This window comes from Vanessa cardui, chromosome 16 (genome assembly GCF_905220365.1).
Source record: "Vanessa cardui chromosome 16, ilVanCard2.1, whole genome shotgun sequence".
Classification (NCBI taxonomy): Eukaryota; Metazoa; Arthropoda; class Insecta; order Lepidoptera; family Nymphalidae; genus Vanessa; species Vanessa cardui.
Window position 1 is genome coordinate 8990791 of NC_061138.1, and position 19391 is coordinate 9010181.

At 31.9% G+C, this 19391-nt stretch overlaps 3 protein-coding genes across 3 annotated transcripts; 2 read left to right on the forward strand and 1 right to left on the reverse strand.

Moving 5' to 3' along the window:
• On the forward strand, nt 1–11002 carry LOC124536473 (palmitoyl-protein thioesterase 1). The gene is made up of 6 exons (XM_047113025.1): nt 1–118; nt 369–483; nt 576–813; nt 2067–2231; nt 9266–9542; nt 10609–11002. The coding sequence occupies exons 2-6, from the start codon at nt 402–404 to the stop codon at nt 10732–10734; spliced, it is 888 nt and encodes a 295-aa protein (XP_046968981.1). The 5' UTR covers nt 1–118; nt 369–401; the 3' UTR covers nt 10735–11002.
• A 475-nt stretch (nt 11003–11477) lies between these two features.
• LOC124536474 lies at nt 11478–15381 on the reverse strand. The gene is made up of 7 exons (XM_047113026.1): nt 15258–15381; nt 14698–14768; nt 13874–14039; nt 12916–13028; nt 12538–12630; nt 12282–12412; nt 11478–11877 (listed from the first exon to the last, which is right to left on the reverse strand). The coding sequence occupies exons 1-7, from the start codon at nt 15295–15297 to the stop codon at nt 11679–11681; spliced, it is 813 nt and encodes a 270-aa protein (XP_046968982.1). The 5' UTR covers nt 15298–15381; the 3' UTR covers nt 11478–11678.
• A 120-nt stretch (nt 15382–15501) lies between these two features.
• LOC124536515 lies at nt 15502–16520 on the forward strand. Its single transcript, XM_047113070.1, has 2 exons — nt 15502–15696; nt 15887–16520. The coding sequence occupies exons 1-2, from the start codon at nt 15669–15671 to the stop codon at nt 16438–16440; spliced, it is 582 nt and encodes a 193-aa protein (XP_046969026.1). The 5' UTR covers nt 15502–15668; the 3' UTR covers nt 16441–16520.
• Nucleotides 16521–19391: the final 2871 nt, after the last annotated feature.

Sequence of the window (19391 nt, forward strand, 5' to 3'; positions counted from 1 at the left end):
ATTGACAACTGTCAAGAAAACACTTTTGACATAATATGTATATTAAGAAAACTGTTTATTGCTAAGACCACTGTCTGATAATCAGCTTGTATTCATTAAATGTTAACTTGAAATTTGCGTAAGTTGATGTTGTTTCGCATATATACAATTGTCTAAATTAAAAAAAAGCCTAAATAGTTAAGATAAAGCGTTGTTTATTGTAAATATATACAATGGGAATTTAAATAGATAGTTTATGACTTTACCGCTTTTTTAATTAAATTAAAATATATTTTTAAATCGATTTGACTTATATTAATTTGTATTGGTATTCTAGGTATTAACTTAAAGTAAATGTGATTAGCTTAAAATAATATTTTTGATTTAAGGTTTATGAATTAATAATTATATTATTTATCATAATGAAGTGGTGGTTCGCGTTTTTACTAACGTTAAAATATATTTCTGCGGAGCCAACTCCCGTAGTTTTATGGCATGGAATGGGTAAGTTATTCATTTAATAATGAAAATATTGAATATATAATAATTTTTTTAAAGCTACTGAAACAATGTGTTTGTATGTATTTTTTTTTTAGGTGACACATGCTGTTTACCATTCAGTCTTGGTCTATTCAAGAATTTTTTAGAAAAACAGATTCCTGGTGTTTATGTAGTTTCTCTAAAAATCGGGAATTCTACTGTGGAAGATTTAGAAAATGGATATTTTATGCATCCAAATAAACAAGTGGAATATGTTTGTGAAATGCTGGCCCAAGATCCAAAACTTCAAAATGGATTCAATGGTATTGGATTCTCACAAGGAAGTCAATTCCTGTAAGTATATTTTTATGAAAGTCATTTATACTATGATCTACATATGTTATTAAAATATTTTAATCATATGTTAATATTTCAAAGAATACTTATTAATTTCCTTGTAAAAACATACAAATACCTGATGTTAGGTAATACTTAATATTTCAATGTTTATACTTGTATTATGTTATTTTTTTTAATATTAAAGTTCATTAATAAACTATAACAATAATACAGATTAAACAAAAATTGTATTGTATGTAAAATCAATACAAATATATACAATGTTATTTATATTGCACATATGTTATCTGTATAATACAAAACATTATAATATATTTTTATAAGCTAGATATATTATACATAGATACATTACATATAAATATTAGAGTCACAATTTTAAGCTTTTTTTTATAAACTGGTCAAAGAGTTTTGGAGTTGTGAAATGAATTACATATACTTTAAACAATTATAATAATACATACTGTTTATTTTATTATTAATAATTAATTTACATGTTGTGACTAGTTTTGTTGTAGTATAATTATTTAATTAGAATCTACTGATTCCATTATGGTGGGCTTCATTGAATACAAAGCTAAGTCAATACCCTGCCTTGGCCATGAAATATTTATTAATTTAAACAAGCATATTAGCTATGTGTAGCTAGTGGGTTTAAGATTTTTATCATGTAAGGGATATAGTAATAATAAGGCACTTCCTTGTTTAAAAAAATACTGGCCACTGGTACTAACAGTATTAAGAGTATAATTTTTTTTCATCTTTAATTTCTAACTCTTCCATAAATGATGGTTGCAACTTTCACAAAAAAAAAAACAAAATTTAACTATTGAAGGAGTATTGATGTCAAGCACTTATGTAGGAAGAGTGTCAATATTATGCCAATACTTGAATATAATGTTTGTGATGCCATCTGTATGGTTGAATGGCATTGTGTAATGATAGCAAAAGTTAACAATATTTACATTTTAGGATGTCAAGGTATGCTGTTCAGAAACACATAAACTAATACCATTTAAAAAAAAATCTTAAATCACATAAAACCTTTTTGCTGAGCAAGGCCTTTCATCTAAAACTTTCAGATTTTAAACAAGTACGAAATAATTATTGCGGCTTTGAACCCTGTCTCGGCTCTCATGCCATCATATCCAAATGGCATCCTCTCTTCAAGATAGTTTGGACTTGATTCCATTACACTATTCCAGGGTGAATTATTACATGTGGCGGTACAATATTTAATTTGTTGCCAGACGAGCAGTGGTGCAGCGATGTGGCCATAAATTGGGGCCAATAAAGAATTTGATCACACTTGGTGGCCAACATCAGGGCGTGTACGGTCTCCCTCACTGCTTCGCTTTGCAGCACGAAACATGTGACTACGTTCGGAAATTACTCAACTATGCAGCATATTACAGGTAATTTTTTTTCTTTTTTATTTGAAACTAGCCGTGCCCGCGATTTCGCGCGCGTTTGATTTTACCAAAAAAGTTATTATCGTACCCTAAGTAACTTCTTATTACATATTTTGCTTTCTGCCAGTAAAAGTCAAGTTACAATCGTTCCGATCCAGAGATTAGCCGGAACAAACACACAGACAAACATATGAATAAAAAAATTGAAAACATGTTATCTTGGTGTATGTACCGTGCATACATACGTATGCATTAAGTAAAAAGCGGATTTTTCAAATATTTTTGTATTAAATATAGTAATTCTATTAATTGCATAAATAACAATGTATTATTTATGCAATGCATTGTATGACTGACAATTACGATTACCGAAGAGATAAATTATGACCATGTTGTATAATAATAGGAAATTCTTAAATACATATACAGACTTATGCAGCTAAGTAGATGTGTATCATCTGTGCGATGATGAAACAGAAGTATAGATTGTGGAAGTGAGTTGCCTAGTCCACATTATGTGGACAATGTATCTTTATGACTTGTCACTGTCACTTAAGAACTTTAAGGCTACTTGTTAAGAATAATTTAAATAAAAGCCACAAAGAAAAAAAAGAATAATTTGGTATAGAATGTTGAAATTGAACAAGGGACAAATTTATTCGGCTAAAAAACGAATTATACCAGCAACAACAACAACAACAGCTTTTAAAATCCCACTGCTAGGCTAAAGGCCTCTAATCTCCATTTGAGGAGAAGCTTTGGAACATATTCCACCACGCTGTTCCAATGCGGGTTGGTGGAATACCCATGTAACAGAATTTCTATGAAATTTGTCACATGCAGGTTTCCTCACGATGTTTTCCTTCACCGCTGTGAACGAGATGAATTATAAAGACAAATTAAGCACATGAATCAGCGGTACTTGCCTGGGTTTGAACCCGCTATCATCGGTTAAGATGCACGCGTTCTAACCACTGGGCCATCTGGACTACCTAAATAACTTAATTTTATCTTTGGTATAGATCACTTACGAAAGAGCAATCCAATTTGTAATTATTATCGCATTTATACACAATACGGATTCTCACTAAAAAAATCCAGAATAGATCCTATTGCTCCAGATGAATAGCAAGACAGTTTGCTAATATAAACATATATTTATAAATGCGAGTAACTCGGTATCTCTGACTGTTAGTTGCTCTTTTACGCTAAACACTGAAATGATGTAGATTGGTACGAAGTAAGCTTCAAATATAGGTAGGACATAACTTTATGCCTAACACCTAACGACTTTTAGGATCTTGCGAATTTAAGCCTCGGTCGAAAAATATTATTTTAGCTTTCGAATTCAATCAATATTGTCGAAAAATATATATTGTGCTAGCATTAATGGCGCCAGCTCGTCGCCGTAGCTAATTAAATATCGATATTCTAAATCTACTTCTTTATGTGTATTTACGTAATATGTTTATCTAATACCAAAACATACTTAATTATACTTTGTTTTGTCATTCTCAAAAGTATGTCGCTTTGAAGATGTCGATTGGTTTGGACAACAAAAAAGGAACGTATCCACTCCTTTTAAATACGGTTTTTTTATTTTTTTTATTTAATTTACAACATCCACAGGCTCACAGATGCCCGTACCTTTTTTACATTTTACGTTAAACATTTTGACGTTTTATATTATATATTTTTACTAAACACTGGCAGATACCTTAGCCTTTTAAATACTAGTTTCTCAATTCAATGCTAGTCAGTCAGGAGTCAGCCTGTCTTACTACGAACCGCCATCATATTCTATCTCCAAACAACAATACATGTTGTTGTATTCCGATCTAGAGGCTCAACAAGCCAGTGTAACTACAAGGGACATACCATCTTAGTTGTCCTATTTACGATGCAATGGATATTTAAATGATCTGCAAGAAAATTTTAATGGCCATTTTAACAGTCGGCCAAGCGAATTATAATTGTCAATATGAGTGCGGTTTCAAATTGAATTATGTTGTACAAAATCTATTAAATATCATGGTCATGACAGAAATAGTGCTGTCTCATTCTTGCTTTTTAAAATATATTATGGTGAGTATTAAGTGTATCCTGCAACAAAATAAATGTCAGTAAAATGGTCCGTCAGTATCTTAAGGAAAATGTTTTATTGACGCATCCTTGCTTAATTTCAACACAGCGAGTGTTAAGTGTATGTATGTATGCTTGAATAATATCTCAGACGTAGGTCACACGAGTTATTTGTCCAGGCAGAGGTTATCGTATATCTGTGTTTATGTTACGACGAGCTCGATTGAATGTTATTTTTGTAGATAATTTTTTATTTTCTTCTAACATTTCTTTCGGTATTTATTTTAAATTTTATCGGAGAAAGTAGTTTGTAACAGTCTGTATACAGTGTTTGTATTAAAATATAGTGTGTATATAGTAAGTACGTTACATCCTGTAAATTTTCCACAGCTGGTATAAGGCATTCTCCTTTTCACTGTTGTAATGCAGAGTGTATCCAACACACGTAGGTTTCCGCGCTGTATTTTCCGCCCATCATGAAAATAATTGTAAACAAAAATTTAAGTTAAAATTCAAATTCGCTAACCTACTTACCTTGATATCTAAATATGTAGTTAAAAATGGTGACAAAACGTATATACATTATTTTCTAAATTAATTATTAATAGCTGTGATTATAAGATTTGACCTTTATATTGATGATGCATTAATGATACATCTAATAATCCAGATAAGCCTTGTAGTATATTATTTGTCCATATTTTATCTTTCGTCCTACTAGAGACACGCCACGGCTTCGTACGGGCCAATTTATTAATAAAGAGAATGATTTGATATAAATATAATGTATCCTACAGCACTCGGGAATAGTTTATCTCCCAATGAAAAATGTTTAGAATTGGTTCATTATTTCCGGAGATAATCCTATATATACAAATAAACTATCATTCGATTATAAAAGATTGATTAATCTTACTAATTCCTTAAATTAAGACCAAGTCCAATGACTAAAATACATTAATTTTTGTATACATTTTGCAAAGATTAGGTGCAACATCAGACAGTTCTACGACGCTAAATTTTTCTTAACTTTTTATTACAAACAACAACAGCCTGTAAAACTCCCACTGCTGGGCTAAAGCCTCCTCTCCCTTGTGAGGTTTGGAACATATACTACTACGCTGTTCCAATGCGGGTTGGTGAATACACAAGTGGAAGATTTTATATGAAATTTGACACATAAAGGTTTCCTCGCGGTGTTTTCGTTCACCACCGAGATTGTGATGAATTATAAACACTGTTAGAGAACAATGAAATTAAGCACATGAATATTATGTGGTGCTTGCCTGGGTTGGGACCCGCAGTCGTCGGTTAAAATGATTGCGTTCTAACCACTGGGCTATCTCGCCTATTATTAGAAATACAAGGTTAATTACGAATTACAAATGTATGTAAACAGACAGACTTATATTTACACTGGCAACAGTTGTCCGCTTATCCCGTGTGACTTGTGAGATAAACGTTATAACTTTGTTATTGTTAGCATTTTGTGGTTTGTCTGTGATTAGCGGAATTAGGTAAATATTTAACTTCGAAACTATCTGTAAATGCTAACAAGCATAAATGTTGGTCTTGAAAGTCTTTTTAGAAGAAGGTTTCCCTTATTCCATCACGCTCCTCCTCTAGATAACTAAATTGGTAGATATTCGTTCGACACTCCACGTGTTCCCTAGGATCTCTCAGTGCTGAGCTCGAGAGACATAAACAAAAATTAAACACATGAAAATTTAAAGTGATCACGTTAAATTCTGAACCCACAATCTTCGTTTATCGGCTGATGTTTATTGTACGATTATTATTGTTTATCGACAGAAGCGGCTTCAAATAAATGCTATGAATACATATAACAGTTATCGCCTACTTTGATGCTTCGAAAGAATTTATGACAATAATAATAATAATTTAATTCTATATTAATTATTACTCTGAATCTATGGATATAAAATGGTGAAGATTAAATTGTGACGTCACTTCTAAGATCACTATAAAAATGTATGTATCGATAAAAATGGAAGATTTTCTTGTTATGTCATTACAGTAAATAAAATTCTTCAAGTTACCTCATCACTATCGAGTCGTCATTTCATACGATTCGATTGGAATATAGCCAATATTTGGAAATAAAACCTTTATAAAGTATGTTATAATGTAATGCTATATCCTTTCTTATTATTCAATATATTCCCTTTATTGTTTGGGCTCACAAAAAGATAAGCCAAGATAAGACAAGACTAAACCCCTGGAATTACTGTCTCTTGTGGAAATCAGCGTACCTAACGTCAATTTTTTGGTTAACACATATAGTTAATAAATATCAAGTCCAGAAGGAATCATACAATACAAGTCGTAATGTTCATGTGATCTTTATGCTAAGCCAGTTATAGAATATATGATATAACTTCCATACTTAAGTCTGTTAGGTAACACATTTGTACCTAGGCATGTACAGAATTCGCTCCAATTACAAATACTTGGAACGATTATAATCTTATAATTAAAATAGATGAATAACTAAACCTACGTTTAAATGGTTAATATACACGTAAATAGATTATATTTGTATATTTTTCGTATTTATTTATTTTCTGTGTGGTGTACAATGAAGTATATAGTAAAATAAAGTAGATTTAAATCTCGAAGATTTACCACGTTAAATAAACTTAACAAAAATAATCCGTTTAGTATTTTTTTTGCTATCTTTACTTAGCTTTTTACTCTTTGTCTCTTCGCACACTAAGAACTAGCGCGCACTGGTGATTTTTATCACGGTGACTTTAAGTTGTCATTGTCACGTCATGTTTCCAAAATGGAGTGCGCTCATTAATAGAGACAGTGACAAAACATTTTCGAAATCGAAGTGTCATTTGCCACTATGGATTTCGAAGAGACGGTGGTTCTCTGTGAACTTGTGAGACTCGGTAGAAAAAGAAAGCGAAGAGAATACTGGGTACTAATTTCTTCCCACGCATTAATTTTCACGTGAATATCTGAATATTGCTATGAAAAAACGTAAAGACGCTGACAGTCTCGTCACGGGCTTGTTCGACGGTCGGCGTACACACATTTCACCTAATTGTCACGTCGTAACATGGACGCAACTCCATACATATTCACGGAAGGGTGACGAAACAGTCACCGTGACAAAAATCACCAGTGCACGCTAACTCTAAGACTTATTTTATGCACAAGCGTCACACACTCATACGTCGATATTAATTTAAGTCACAAGTGAATAAATCTATGATTTACCACTTCTAAGAGGAAGCTTATACCTATAAGTGATGGAAATTGATGTATTTACGTGAATGATGAAAGAAAATTACATAAACATAATGAATAAAACTGAAACTTAAAATATAGTGTTTAAGTAAATTTAAGCTTTAAATGTTTAAAAGTCCAAATCAGCCAGCTTAATGTTAAGTTTTGTTAACTGAAGTAGATATTGTTGTAAATATGCTGTCGCAATGTCGATGATATGACCTTTTTTTAGTAGATTTTTCCCCAAGTGCACGGTTAGCAAAACAATTACAAATTACAATTAAAAGTGAGTGATATCACAAATCCATTACCGGCACTAATCGATATTCATCTCACGTTGTATTCGAGTTACTTTTTGTTTCATATCCAACATAGAGTTCAAGGCACTCTGACAATTAATCATTTATATATTCGATTTATAACAGCGATAAATTATTTGAATTTAAGTATCTGTCACCTTAGCTTTTAAAATTCGATTTGTGTTCGACCTAAAGTTACCTTAACGTCATGTTATGAGTAGAGAATTAATTTGAACAGAAATTAAATTTAATGAACAGAAACAAAATATGATATGAACTTAGGAAAACTCTTGTGAAATCATTTGTTTATAAACCGCAACCTGTAAGATACTTACTATTTTAGTGCTTCATAAAGTCAACCTTTTCTAAGCTTACTTTGAATGAAAGTTTATTCGATAACAATGAGATGATATAAATGTTTAACATGAATAGGCTATTTGACTAGTTTTCAAAATTCATTTTACATTATTTAGTAGAAGTAAAGGAACCCAGTAAAAGCTATGTTTTTTTATTTCTAGTACATATTTGCCGAAAAATATCATATTAAAAATTCCATATTTAAATAGCGCGCAAAACCAACTTACTACTTGGACAACATGGCGTTTCAATGGGGTCGGTGACGTCACTTTCCTGTATATAAATCTGTGGAACATATAGTAGAAAAGCAAAGTTTACAAGAAAGTGACTTCATCATAAGCCTGGTCAATCAGGAGCGTTTTATGTCACGTGACAAACGTTTGAAAAAATGCATTTTTATTTATGGAATTTTTAATAAATTAAGTATTATTTTCAACTTTCGTTAGTAAATAACCATTTTTAAACTCATAATATATACTGATTACAATAATTCACAATTTATTTTTCGCATATAGCCTATTGTGCCAAAATTGCTATTCTGTAAGAAGTGATATGGAATCACATTCGTAGAGGGTTGAAAGCCGATTTATATTACGAAAATTTATGCAAGCGTGTTATCATTGTTGTGTTACCTTTTAAGTTATTACTATAGTCTATAGTCATGTTGCATACTGGTTTATTATGCTCATGATCGTAAGTGTCGAACTTGATTTACGATAATATGTTATTTTGATGCGTGTGGGTTACACGTTTTTAAGATTAAATAACAAAAAAAAAATGAATTAGATAGTATTTTTTGTTTTCTATTTCTTTTTCACATGATGTGTGTGTGATCTGTGTCTCATTAAAAGTGTTAGTCTGTTTTAATACACCCTTATAATATACTCATTACATTAAAAATCAATCTGATATTTCATGATCGCGTTCAACTTTGAATTTAAAGTCTTATTCTTACAGGAAAGCCTCTGTTCGATAATTACGATAGTAATAAAATAGTAAATATGAAAATTGTTATTAAACTGATGTGATTATTTTTTACAGTTGGGTTCAAAAATCCCTCGTTCAAGCCACGTACTGGCACGATCCACTTGACGAGAAGAAGTACGCCAAGAACAGCGAATTCCTCGCAGACATCAACAATGAGCTGCATATCAACCAGACCTACGTCGACAATTTGTTAAAGCTGGAGCATTTCGTGATGGTCAAATTCGATAACGACAGTATCGTGCAGCCCAGAGAAACGGAGTGGTTCGGCTTTTACGCCCCCGGACAGGCGAAAGATCTTCTGACTTTACAACAATCGTCTATTTACAAAAAGGTTTGTTGTTTCCTTTATATATACTAGATATACTACTGATACTACATATACTACAGAATTTATTTATTCACGACGATTTTTGGACGAGTTTATTAGACGCTTGTTTAATATATTGTTCGTGTTTTTTATACAAAAACCCTCCTCTCGAATCACTCTATCTATTAAAAAAACCGCATCAAAATCCGTTGTGTAATTTTAAAGATCTAAGCAAACGTAAGAGTCGAGATGGTGCAGTGGTTAGAACGCGTGCATCTTCACTGGTGATTGCGGGTTCAAACCAGGCAAGCACCGCTGTTTCATATGCTTAATTTGTCTTTATAATTCATCTCGTACTCAGCAATGAAGGAAAACATCGCGAGGAAATCTGCATGTGACAAATTTCATAGAAATTCTGCCACATGTGTATTCCAACAACCCGCATTGGAACAGCGTGGTGGAATATGTTCCAAACCTCCTCATAGGCAGAGGAGGCCTTTAGCCCAGCAGTGGGAATTTACAGGCTGTTGTTGTTAATCAATCGTATGGACAGACGGCGGTATGATTAGCAAAACACAGATGTTGACCTGCCCGAGTCTGTTTGTAATTTTCAATGCGATCAGTTGAACGTTAAAGGAACGATATCCTTCAACGCCAACATAGGTTATTACGTTAAAAATTTTACATTGAAAACCGCGCGCGAGCGTAATTTTTACACAGGACATCCGTCTATGTCGGAATTTCGATGTTATTATTTACATTGTGGGAAGTGTAGACTAAAAAAAAGTGAACTACAATTGTTGGAGTTATTATATTATTATCAATATTTCGTCTGTTAATGTCTTCAGAGTTTGAGATCGGTGAGGCTATTCTGGACTTGAATTTTCAATAATTAGTCAAGATTTACGTGTGACCCAATAGGTCATCACCTGTTTCAATATACAATTACAACAACAGCCTGTAAATTCCCACTGCTGGGCTAAAGCCCTCCTTTCTCTTTGAGGAGAAGTTTTGGAACATATTCCAAGAGTAAGAAAACGGAAGAAAATAAAAAATATTCTTATTAATAAATATTCTTGTATAATTCCAGGATCGATTGGGCTTAAAGAAAATGGACGAAGCCGGGAAGTTAGTTTTCCTTTCCCAGCCGGGAGATCATCTCCGTTTCTCTGAAGACTGGTTCATAGATGCCATTGTAAAAAAATACTTGCTCTAACAACCGCGATAAGACTGACCAGCGAATTAGAAATAAATCTCATTAATGATCTTATTAACGAATTTAATTATGTACGAAGTGCAATTATTAAGCAGTTATTGGTATTAGTTAGATAAGTTCTAATGAACAATATGCTATTAACTTTGTTGTTATATAATCTTGTCTTAAGGACGAGAGGTAAGGTTCCCTGTTCAAATGTAAACAAGCAGGGTATGTAAGTGATCCGTAGGGCAAGGAGAGGCTTAAGTAAATAAATCGTTTGCTTAAAGTTATTTTTAATTTAATATAATGGTTATCAAATAAAGAATTATATAATAATTTGTGTTTCGTATTTTTTTTGTTGTGTGTATACACCTTTATATAATATGCAGGTGGTACATTCTACTGTAGGTGACAGCCTCGTTGTTCAGGTTTCTAGGTATAAGGCTACAGTTTCCAAAGTATTTGCCTCGATCCGTGGGTTAGCCTGATATAGGTTTTTTTAACAGCCTGGTAGTTGGAAGTGTGAACACCCTGTAAAGCACGTCTTTTTGGTCGTGCCGTATTTGCCAACCAACAGACTATAAGTATATAGTGTGAATCCGAGATTTCCTACGCACTTATAACTCTCGAAGTATATTAATTATCTCGAAATTATTCAGGACTCACCATCATGGCAGTAATAAACTATTTTATTAGAACTCCACCTTTATTTAGAATTTCAATTTCAAATATGACAACACAACAAGTGAAAACATTCAAAACAAAACGTCAACAGAGAATTAAAATTAAAACATACAAAACGTTAAAATCGTGACATGTATTATTTAAATAAAATTCCGTGAAAAGGAATTGCAGACGCAAAATCATTTTTATTTTTACTCTGTTGATTCTAAATAATAATCGATCGACTTTTATTTGAGGGAAAATGGTTATAAACGAGTTTTAAAATTAAGTTGTATCATTCATTCAATCATGTTTTCATCAATTTCGTGGCGTTTCACAATGATGGCAGGCAAATCTTGCTGCGCATGCGCGACGTACACCCGCACGTACTTGTTGTGTTCAGAGCTGCGCTTGATAAACGGTGCATGTGCGCCGCGCAACTTGTGTAGAGGGAACCTTAGTAGGCATGATAACATGCAACGTTCGGCTATTTTATAGCTGTAATAATAAAATAAAAAGAAAATATTAGTACTTTTGAAAAAAATATATAAATATTATAAGTGTCCAGCACTGTCTACAAATATCACAAATAGTACTGGAAGGGTGTTTGCTACACTTCTATCTATCTATCTGTACACTTAGAATTAACTGTACATGTGTATTCCACCAATCCGCATTGGAACAGCGTGGTGGAATATGTTCCAAACCTTCTCCTCTAAGGGAGAGGAGGCCTTTAGCCCAGCAGTGGGAATTTTCAGGCTGGTGTTGTTGTTGTAATCATCACAATTTAATTTTACTTGAATTTTATTTAAATTTAAATAAACAGATTTGATCAAAGCTTTGACATCGATATACGCGTAGTAGTTAAACAGACTATCTAATAGTAAAAAAATCGCTCTTACTCATATGGGTTCATGCAATCCATACGAATAACTTGGTACCCCTGTTTCTGAGCTCGAATTTTAGATTTCTCAGCCAGCATGGTAGCCACACCCTGCCTGCGAAACTCCGGTAAAACGGCTAGCATTTTCATCTATGTATGTGGCGGCGTAACAAAAGAAAATTACGTTATTAAAACATAATATTTTATAATTATTAAAATAAGGAAATGTAATGTTTTTAAATGAAGAACAATAAAGAATTAAAGTTTTAACTAACCTCAAAAACTTCACGCTGTTTAAAGATATTCCATAGATTAGGTGTTTCTTGTAATTTCGCGGTGAAGTAAAGAAAATCTTTGGTATTTGGATCCTATCAAAAATAATAAGTAACTAGATTAATTAATTTACACTTATAATATTTAATATATATGTATCATACATATACGACTACGAATACCTATGGGCTATATTTTAAACTACAACTACTAATACGGTCTCTATGATTAGGATTTCTATCCAATAGTTGAAACTCGAAACCGTATGCTGTGTAGCCTTTGCTTTATAAACAAAAATATAGGAATAATTAACTATAAGGTGGTAATATTTTGTTCATTATATAAACTTTGTACTACTTATTGTAGGTATTGTATAATACTTGTCTGTAAAATGCATAGCTTCGCAAATTTTTCGCGTCCACTTGGCTAGATACGCAGTTCACACATATCCCTGCAGCGGTACCATCTTCCGTTTTAGCGAAAAGAGAATGACCTGTCAAAATAACTATAAGTATATTTCGAGAGTTATTAACTTATTATGCGTCTCTTTCCAACTAAGAAAGATGTCCTAAGAGGAAGAAGGATGATAGTAGAAACGGAGTGACGACATCTAATTCTAGACGAACTATTTTCGAATTAGTATCTATATACATATGATAGTCCATACAATTTTATGATGATTTTAATACATCAAGAAATTACTTAGGTAGTTATATATTTACAAATGAAACTGTTGAACCTTAAAAGCGATTTCTTAAACCGTTACGACTTCGACAATTTCGATAGATTTTTAACAAAATATGAAGAAATATGTAGTTAATCACGAAGCGCTACGTTTGAGTAATTCTGTATAATTATTTCTATTAGTTACTCCAATTACTATTTATTTCTTTCATATCTATTAAATTGAATTATAATAGCTTCAACATCCATTATTAAATATAATCAAAATATTAGTAAATCTAAAGATTTTTCATTTTTCTTTTATTTTATGGAATAGGTTGGCGGGCGAGCATATGGGCCACCTGATAGTAAGTAAGATGGTCACCATCACCATAGACAATGGCGCTATAAGAAATATTAACTATTCCTTACATCGTCAATGCGCCATCAACCTTGAGAACTAAGATGCTACGTCGCTTGTGCCTGTAGATAAGTGTAACTACAGGCACAGCGAACGGGCTCACTCACTCTTCAAACCGGAACACAACAATACTGTGTACTGTAATTTGGCGGTAGAATAACCGATGAGTGGGTGGTACCTACCTAGGCGGGCTTGCACAAAGGCCTACCACCAAGTAAAGTTTCGTGTTTATTTTATAATGAATTTAGATTTACCCTGCTTCAATATGTCGGTGAGGTACTCGTCAATAGCTCGATCATCGGAAAGATCCATGTTGCGCGCGCGCACAAGAACATGTTCGCTCAGATAATATTTCTTTATCATTTCGATCGCAATTCCATGATTACCGCTATGAACGGGTGAAATGGTGAAAGTTTCCGGCTGTGGAGTAGATAAATGAACTATATATACCATCGACAAACAGGTATACTTTGTATTACGATTTTCTAGTTTGAAGATTAATTGGATAAATATAGGTAATTACCGAAACAGCAATGTATAATATATATTCCAATTTTATATGAATGATTAATATTTCGTACATTTTAACATCTTTTACGGTGATGGAGATGATCATTTACCAGCTGATATATTACCTACGTCTTCTCAATATTTGACTTTTTAAATGGTGTTTGTTCGTTAAAAATGAATGTTTTTATTAAAATATACACCTTATGAATTTGAGTTTTCACTGGCGGAGTCAGTGTTTGTGTGGAGTCTTAATCTGTATTAAGAATGAAAAGTAATCGTATGTCATACCAGACTAATTTTTTGTTTTATTCCAATATGTTTAGCCATTCCAGTCCGATAGAAACCTACTCCTTTCGCATTGTATTAATTTATAATATCAGTAACATTATGTTTGCCTAATTAATCGGATAGAGAGAGGAACGTACCTTTAAGGAGAGAGAGTCAATAATTTGGGGTGTCTCTAAATGATTTTTTAGCTTACGAAACTTCCAACTGCTTACAATTTTTAGCTGATAGCGTCAGCACAAATATATTTGTGCTTAAATAAAAATAACTAAATTAAACTCACCTTTTCTAAACGAACCAAATCTTTGATTCCAAATAAACTGTGACATTTTCGTACAGCACAAAACTGTAATTCTAATTTTGGGAGATTTCTTGTAATTAATGATAACATTGTTAGATTTGTCTAAATATTTCTTCAAAAAGTTATTTTTGAATTTTTTCACTATAATGACGTAATGTGTCAGTTTAATTGAATCATTATATTCTTTTGGGTTACAATATAAAATATATGAATGTATAATGGTCAGGACGAAAAAAAAAACAGGAGCTCTAAAGCGGTTGGCTCAAGTTATGCGTTCATTTTAATTGAAAATTATTTAAAATACATAATCGAGCCATAGTATAATGTGTAATAATACATCAATTTAATCCAATCAAATAGTATTTATTGCACATAGCTAAAAAAGTTATATACATATAAGCAAGAGACGTATAAATGTTCTCATCCGGTTAGTCCAAGAGGTATTTATTAATTGTAAAATATTCACGTATTTACTAGCAATTACTTAATAAAAAAAATCTCAACATTATTAAATTACATTATAAATAATGTGTCATTTTTACCTAGGATCTTACTCGTTTTACAGTTCCCATTAATATACATTCTAGTGCAGTCCCCGACTAGAGAGGACAATTATAAAAAACGCCTAGGTGTTTGACAAAATTGTGAATCTTGCGTCCATAAGGCTGGTTCTGTATAAATAATCAAGAAGATTATTAAAAACTTTATAATTTGCTTATTACTACCTTATAATTTGCTCATTAAATCAACTGCATTTAATAGAAAACGATTATAAAGTGATAACGATAACAGATATTACGAACTATTAAAATCTAATTTTGAAACTTTCACATTAAATGGAAATGAGAAAATATTTTTATGGTTGCTAAAGCAAAAGTAAGGTCGCTCATGAAATTTCTACTGATAGGAATGAAAACTGATTAGTTTTAAAATGTTTTACAGTTTAATTTAGCATGTTGCTAAAAATCTGTGTCTATTTCGGTAAGTTAATAATATTTTTTTATGAGATTGGTGGCAAACGAGCAGGAGACTCACCTGATGGAAAGTGACTACCACCGCCCATGGACATCCGCAACACTTACTCAGAATCAATTACATTTTAAATAAGTAATAGATAAAGAAAAATCTCTTACATGTTTTATATTTATTATATGGAATTATTCATTTTTAGGTATTTTACATATAATAAAAAGCTCTATCGGTCTGAAATATATTGATGTACAATCTAGAGAATCAGATGTATCTTTGGATAACTCATTTGAAAACAAGTCTACTAAAACCAAAGTTGGTAGAAGATCTTGGCTTGTAAACTCCAATTTTAAATTCAGAGCTAAAGACAGAGATACAAATGGCGATGAAAAGGATGAAACACTAAAAAGTAAAATCGCAGCACTAGTCGACCAGACAGTACACGACACCGAAAGAAAGATAGCAACTGTGAAGGAATTAAAAGAAAAACATAGAGATGAAGGGCCTTACAGAGCTGGTTTCATTTTAAGTATGATAAAGAAAACTAAGGAGGTTTTAAGTGAATTGTTTAACGTTGCTGTTAAACACAAGGATGATTGGAAAGCATTAGAACAGTTGAAGGTATTCGAACTAATTGTCCACACGAATGTCGATACCACTAACTTGGTTAGACAACTCGTTGAGCTTCACGTCCAACATCTGAATTCCACCAACAATGAAAAATATAGAAAAAGAATAGTGTTAATACGAAAGTAATAAGATTAAAATGTCTCTTTATGACCAAGGCATTTCAAAGACATATTTATATTTTGTTAAAAACTAAATATCTACTTGAAATTTTATTTCTTTTTATTTTTACCTGAATTTGTCAGAAAATGTAACAATATATAATTAATTGTATGGAAATTAAGTATATATTGTTAATTATATTGTTAAATGTCGAAGCTGAAGTCGTGAGTTAAGTATATATACTTAACTCACGACTTCAGCTATAATAGATATAAAGTTTGACATCAAAATTATAAATAATAATCGGCATATGTTTATTAGGAGAATAGATAGCTGGTCAAAGAAAGATCTATAACTGATGCTTTTTAACGTATATACTGAGATAAAACATAGTAAAACAAGAAAAGATATAGTGTGCTTTCAGTTAGATAAAGAATACTGTGTATTTGCGGATAAATCGCACAGCAAAGAGCTAATTAATTGTCTATAATTATGATTAGGAATCAAAATATTTCAAAAATTAAGCCTTGGCTATAACATGCAAAGTCAGTGCGGTACCTAGTGCGATATATACTTATGTGCATTCGAATGGTAAAACGAGTTAAGAAAACAATATATTACATTCACGAATTCATAGAGATTGTCTTATAATTATTATATTATGAACTCCAACTGTTCCTTCTTAACATATCTTTACCTGTAACATATATATTCCAGTTAAATAATTATATAACTCCAATTTCATTTCAAACGCAATGGTTTAATCGAATTCATAGATATTCCAAGATCCCGATCAATTGTATTATATCAATGTAATGTCAAAGATTTTTATTAGTCTGTACTGCTCCTGCCATTGGAACAGGCTATAGTAATAGCAACAGTTTCTCATCAACTAGTGACGTCATCACCTAATGCATAGTGCAACCTCATCACGGCAGGTAGATGGATGCTGAGAATGAGAAATAATTACCGTCGCGAAGATGAGATGCGCTTCCTCATTATTTAAGGTCGTATATGTGTGGTTTGCTCCGATAACTGTGTGTCTCTATACATGATCACATGCCGTGAACTATTCTTACGAAGAACATTTCTATTTTTGTTTGATATTAAGAAATTATTTATTATAATTAACTGGCAATACAAGAACGCAAATTATGAATTGAATGTGTATTGTTTAATACTTCCTTACTCTTAATACAATTAATTCTTTTTAATTTCATGGCATTGTATTAAAACGTTCATTAATACATAACTTTTATTTTGTCATTGGACAACCGCGCTTCATTTAATCCTATAGATAACTTTGTCGTACAATAATAATTAACATAAGGTCATTTACCTTGAAGTTGGCAAGAAAATAATTGAAGATAATATGATCTGTGTCTTATGAGAATTTAATTGATTTCGGCGTCATTTTCAATCAAGTATAGCCTTGTTATGTTCATACGCCTCTGTGATATAAAAATTACGCATAGCACAATATCGTTTTCAACAAAATCTTTAAAAGCCGAGGTCGCTCTCTGGCTTGTGGTCAGCCACAACCCACACTTCACTGGACCACACCACGGTGGACTGGTGGCCCAGAGGTGAGAATGTAATCCATTGTTTTTTTTGTGCTAATTTTGATTTCTCATTACATAGCAAGGAAGCTTGCTTAAGTTAATAAAATTGTGGCACAAGATAATCCTCCAAAATTCTTCCATAAGAAAAGAGACCGTCCCAAAAGTGGGAAATAAATGGCCTATCACATCCGTACTGTTATCGTATTTCTACGATAATCTGTAATTTTAGTATAAAGTGCCTTTGCCCTTCATTTGCTTGAACGTCGTAACTGCTAATACAACATTTTATTTACATTTCGAAAACATATTTTATTATACTCTGACATATATATTTTTAAATAATTCACATTGAACTTATTAAAAAAACTGAGTTGCGGGTTTATTTCAAAAACTAGACCAATGATGATTTTCACTGACGTCACTTAATCTTCTGAAAAGTACATTTTGGCGCTATAGCGTTAGGGAAGGGAAAGGATGAACCCTAATGTTTATTAAATATTACAAAAATGATTCGGTCATTATCTTAAATAATGATGAGAAATCAGTAATGTATACGTATTTAAATACTGTAATACACTAATAAACAATATGCATTTGAATATATTACACAAAGTGATGTAAGTTCGTATTCACCCGTACAAATATACCTGATGCCCAAAATTCATGTGCCGTATAACTCTTTCCCAATTTATATAAAAACCGAGTATATAAAGCCTATGCATTCCATAAAACAAAAGAGCATAACAATGGAAATATGGAAACTTTTTTGGCTTAATAACAATAGAGGCTAGGTGAACGTGAAATAGACATATTTCGGATGTAGGGATGGCTCTCGGGTTTAACGTCATACTCGCAAACGACATTACAATTTTCTTAGTCAGTTTGATGTATTCGTCATCAATTAAATTGCCTACACCCAGATAGAAAAATATTTAGAGGCGCTGTTACTATTGAAGGCAATTGTATTGTCTTTTTAATTTTATTCCTCAAAAGTACAGAGGTTTGAGAGGTCTATAAAAGTCACAAAGATGTATTCATAATTATTTTGATTATTTATTAACAATTTTTATTTTTTTATATTAAATTTCGATACTTTAATGTTATGATTATTTAATTTATTACTTTAAACCAATTATTGCAGTGAATTTTACGTTAAAATAATACGATTAATTAAATATATTTAGATAAAATATCTGTATAACTAAATTCCTCTATAAATACATTTGACATATATTCAATAAAAATAACATTTGAGTACATCGAATTAAATGAGTACATATTCGTTTTACATGTAAATATTATCATATTTCTCTCCCAAAATGCAAGGACGATCAGCCCTGGGATTTGGTAGCCGTGAGTAAAGAAGCGAACGCCGGAGCGTGATTGCTAAATTGATCATTGTTTTGGCAGTTGCAT

Excerpts from the sequence above, each read along its gene's own strand:
- LOC124536473 (XM_047113025.1), top strand. The coding sequence starts at position 402 with ATGAAGTGGTGGTTCGCGTTTTTACTAACGTTAAAATATATTTCTGCG. Across the intron at positions 814-2,066 it reads TCACAAGGAAGTCAATTCCT|ACGAGCAGTGGTGCAGCGAT; the intron begins GTAAGTATATTT and ends ATTTGTTGCCAG. Across the intron at positions 9,543-10,608 it reads AATCGTCTATTTACAAAAAG|GATCGATTGGGCTTAAAGAA; the intron begins GTTTGTTGTTTC and ends GTATAATTCCAG.
- LOC124536515 (XM_047113070.1), top strand. The coding sequence starts at position 15,669 with ATGTTGCTAAAAATCTGTGTCTATTTCG. Across the intron at positions 15,697-15,886 it reads AAAAATCTGTGTCTATTTCG|GTATTTTACATATAATAAAA; the intron begins GTAAGTTAATAA and ends ATTCATTTTTAG.
- LOC124536474 (XM_047113026.1), bottom strand. The coding sequence starts at position 15,297 with ATGTATATTAATGGGAACTGTAAAACGAGTAAGATCCTAG. Across the intron at positions 14,040-14,697 it reads ATTTGGTTCGTTTAGAAAAG|CCGGAAACTTTCACCATTTC; the intron begins GTGAGTTTAATT and ends TCTACTCCACAG. Across the intron at positions 13,029-13,873 it reads CACCGACATATTGAAGCAGG|GTCATTCTCTTTTCGCTAAA; the intron begins GTAAATCTAAAT and ends TTATTTTGACAG.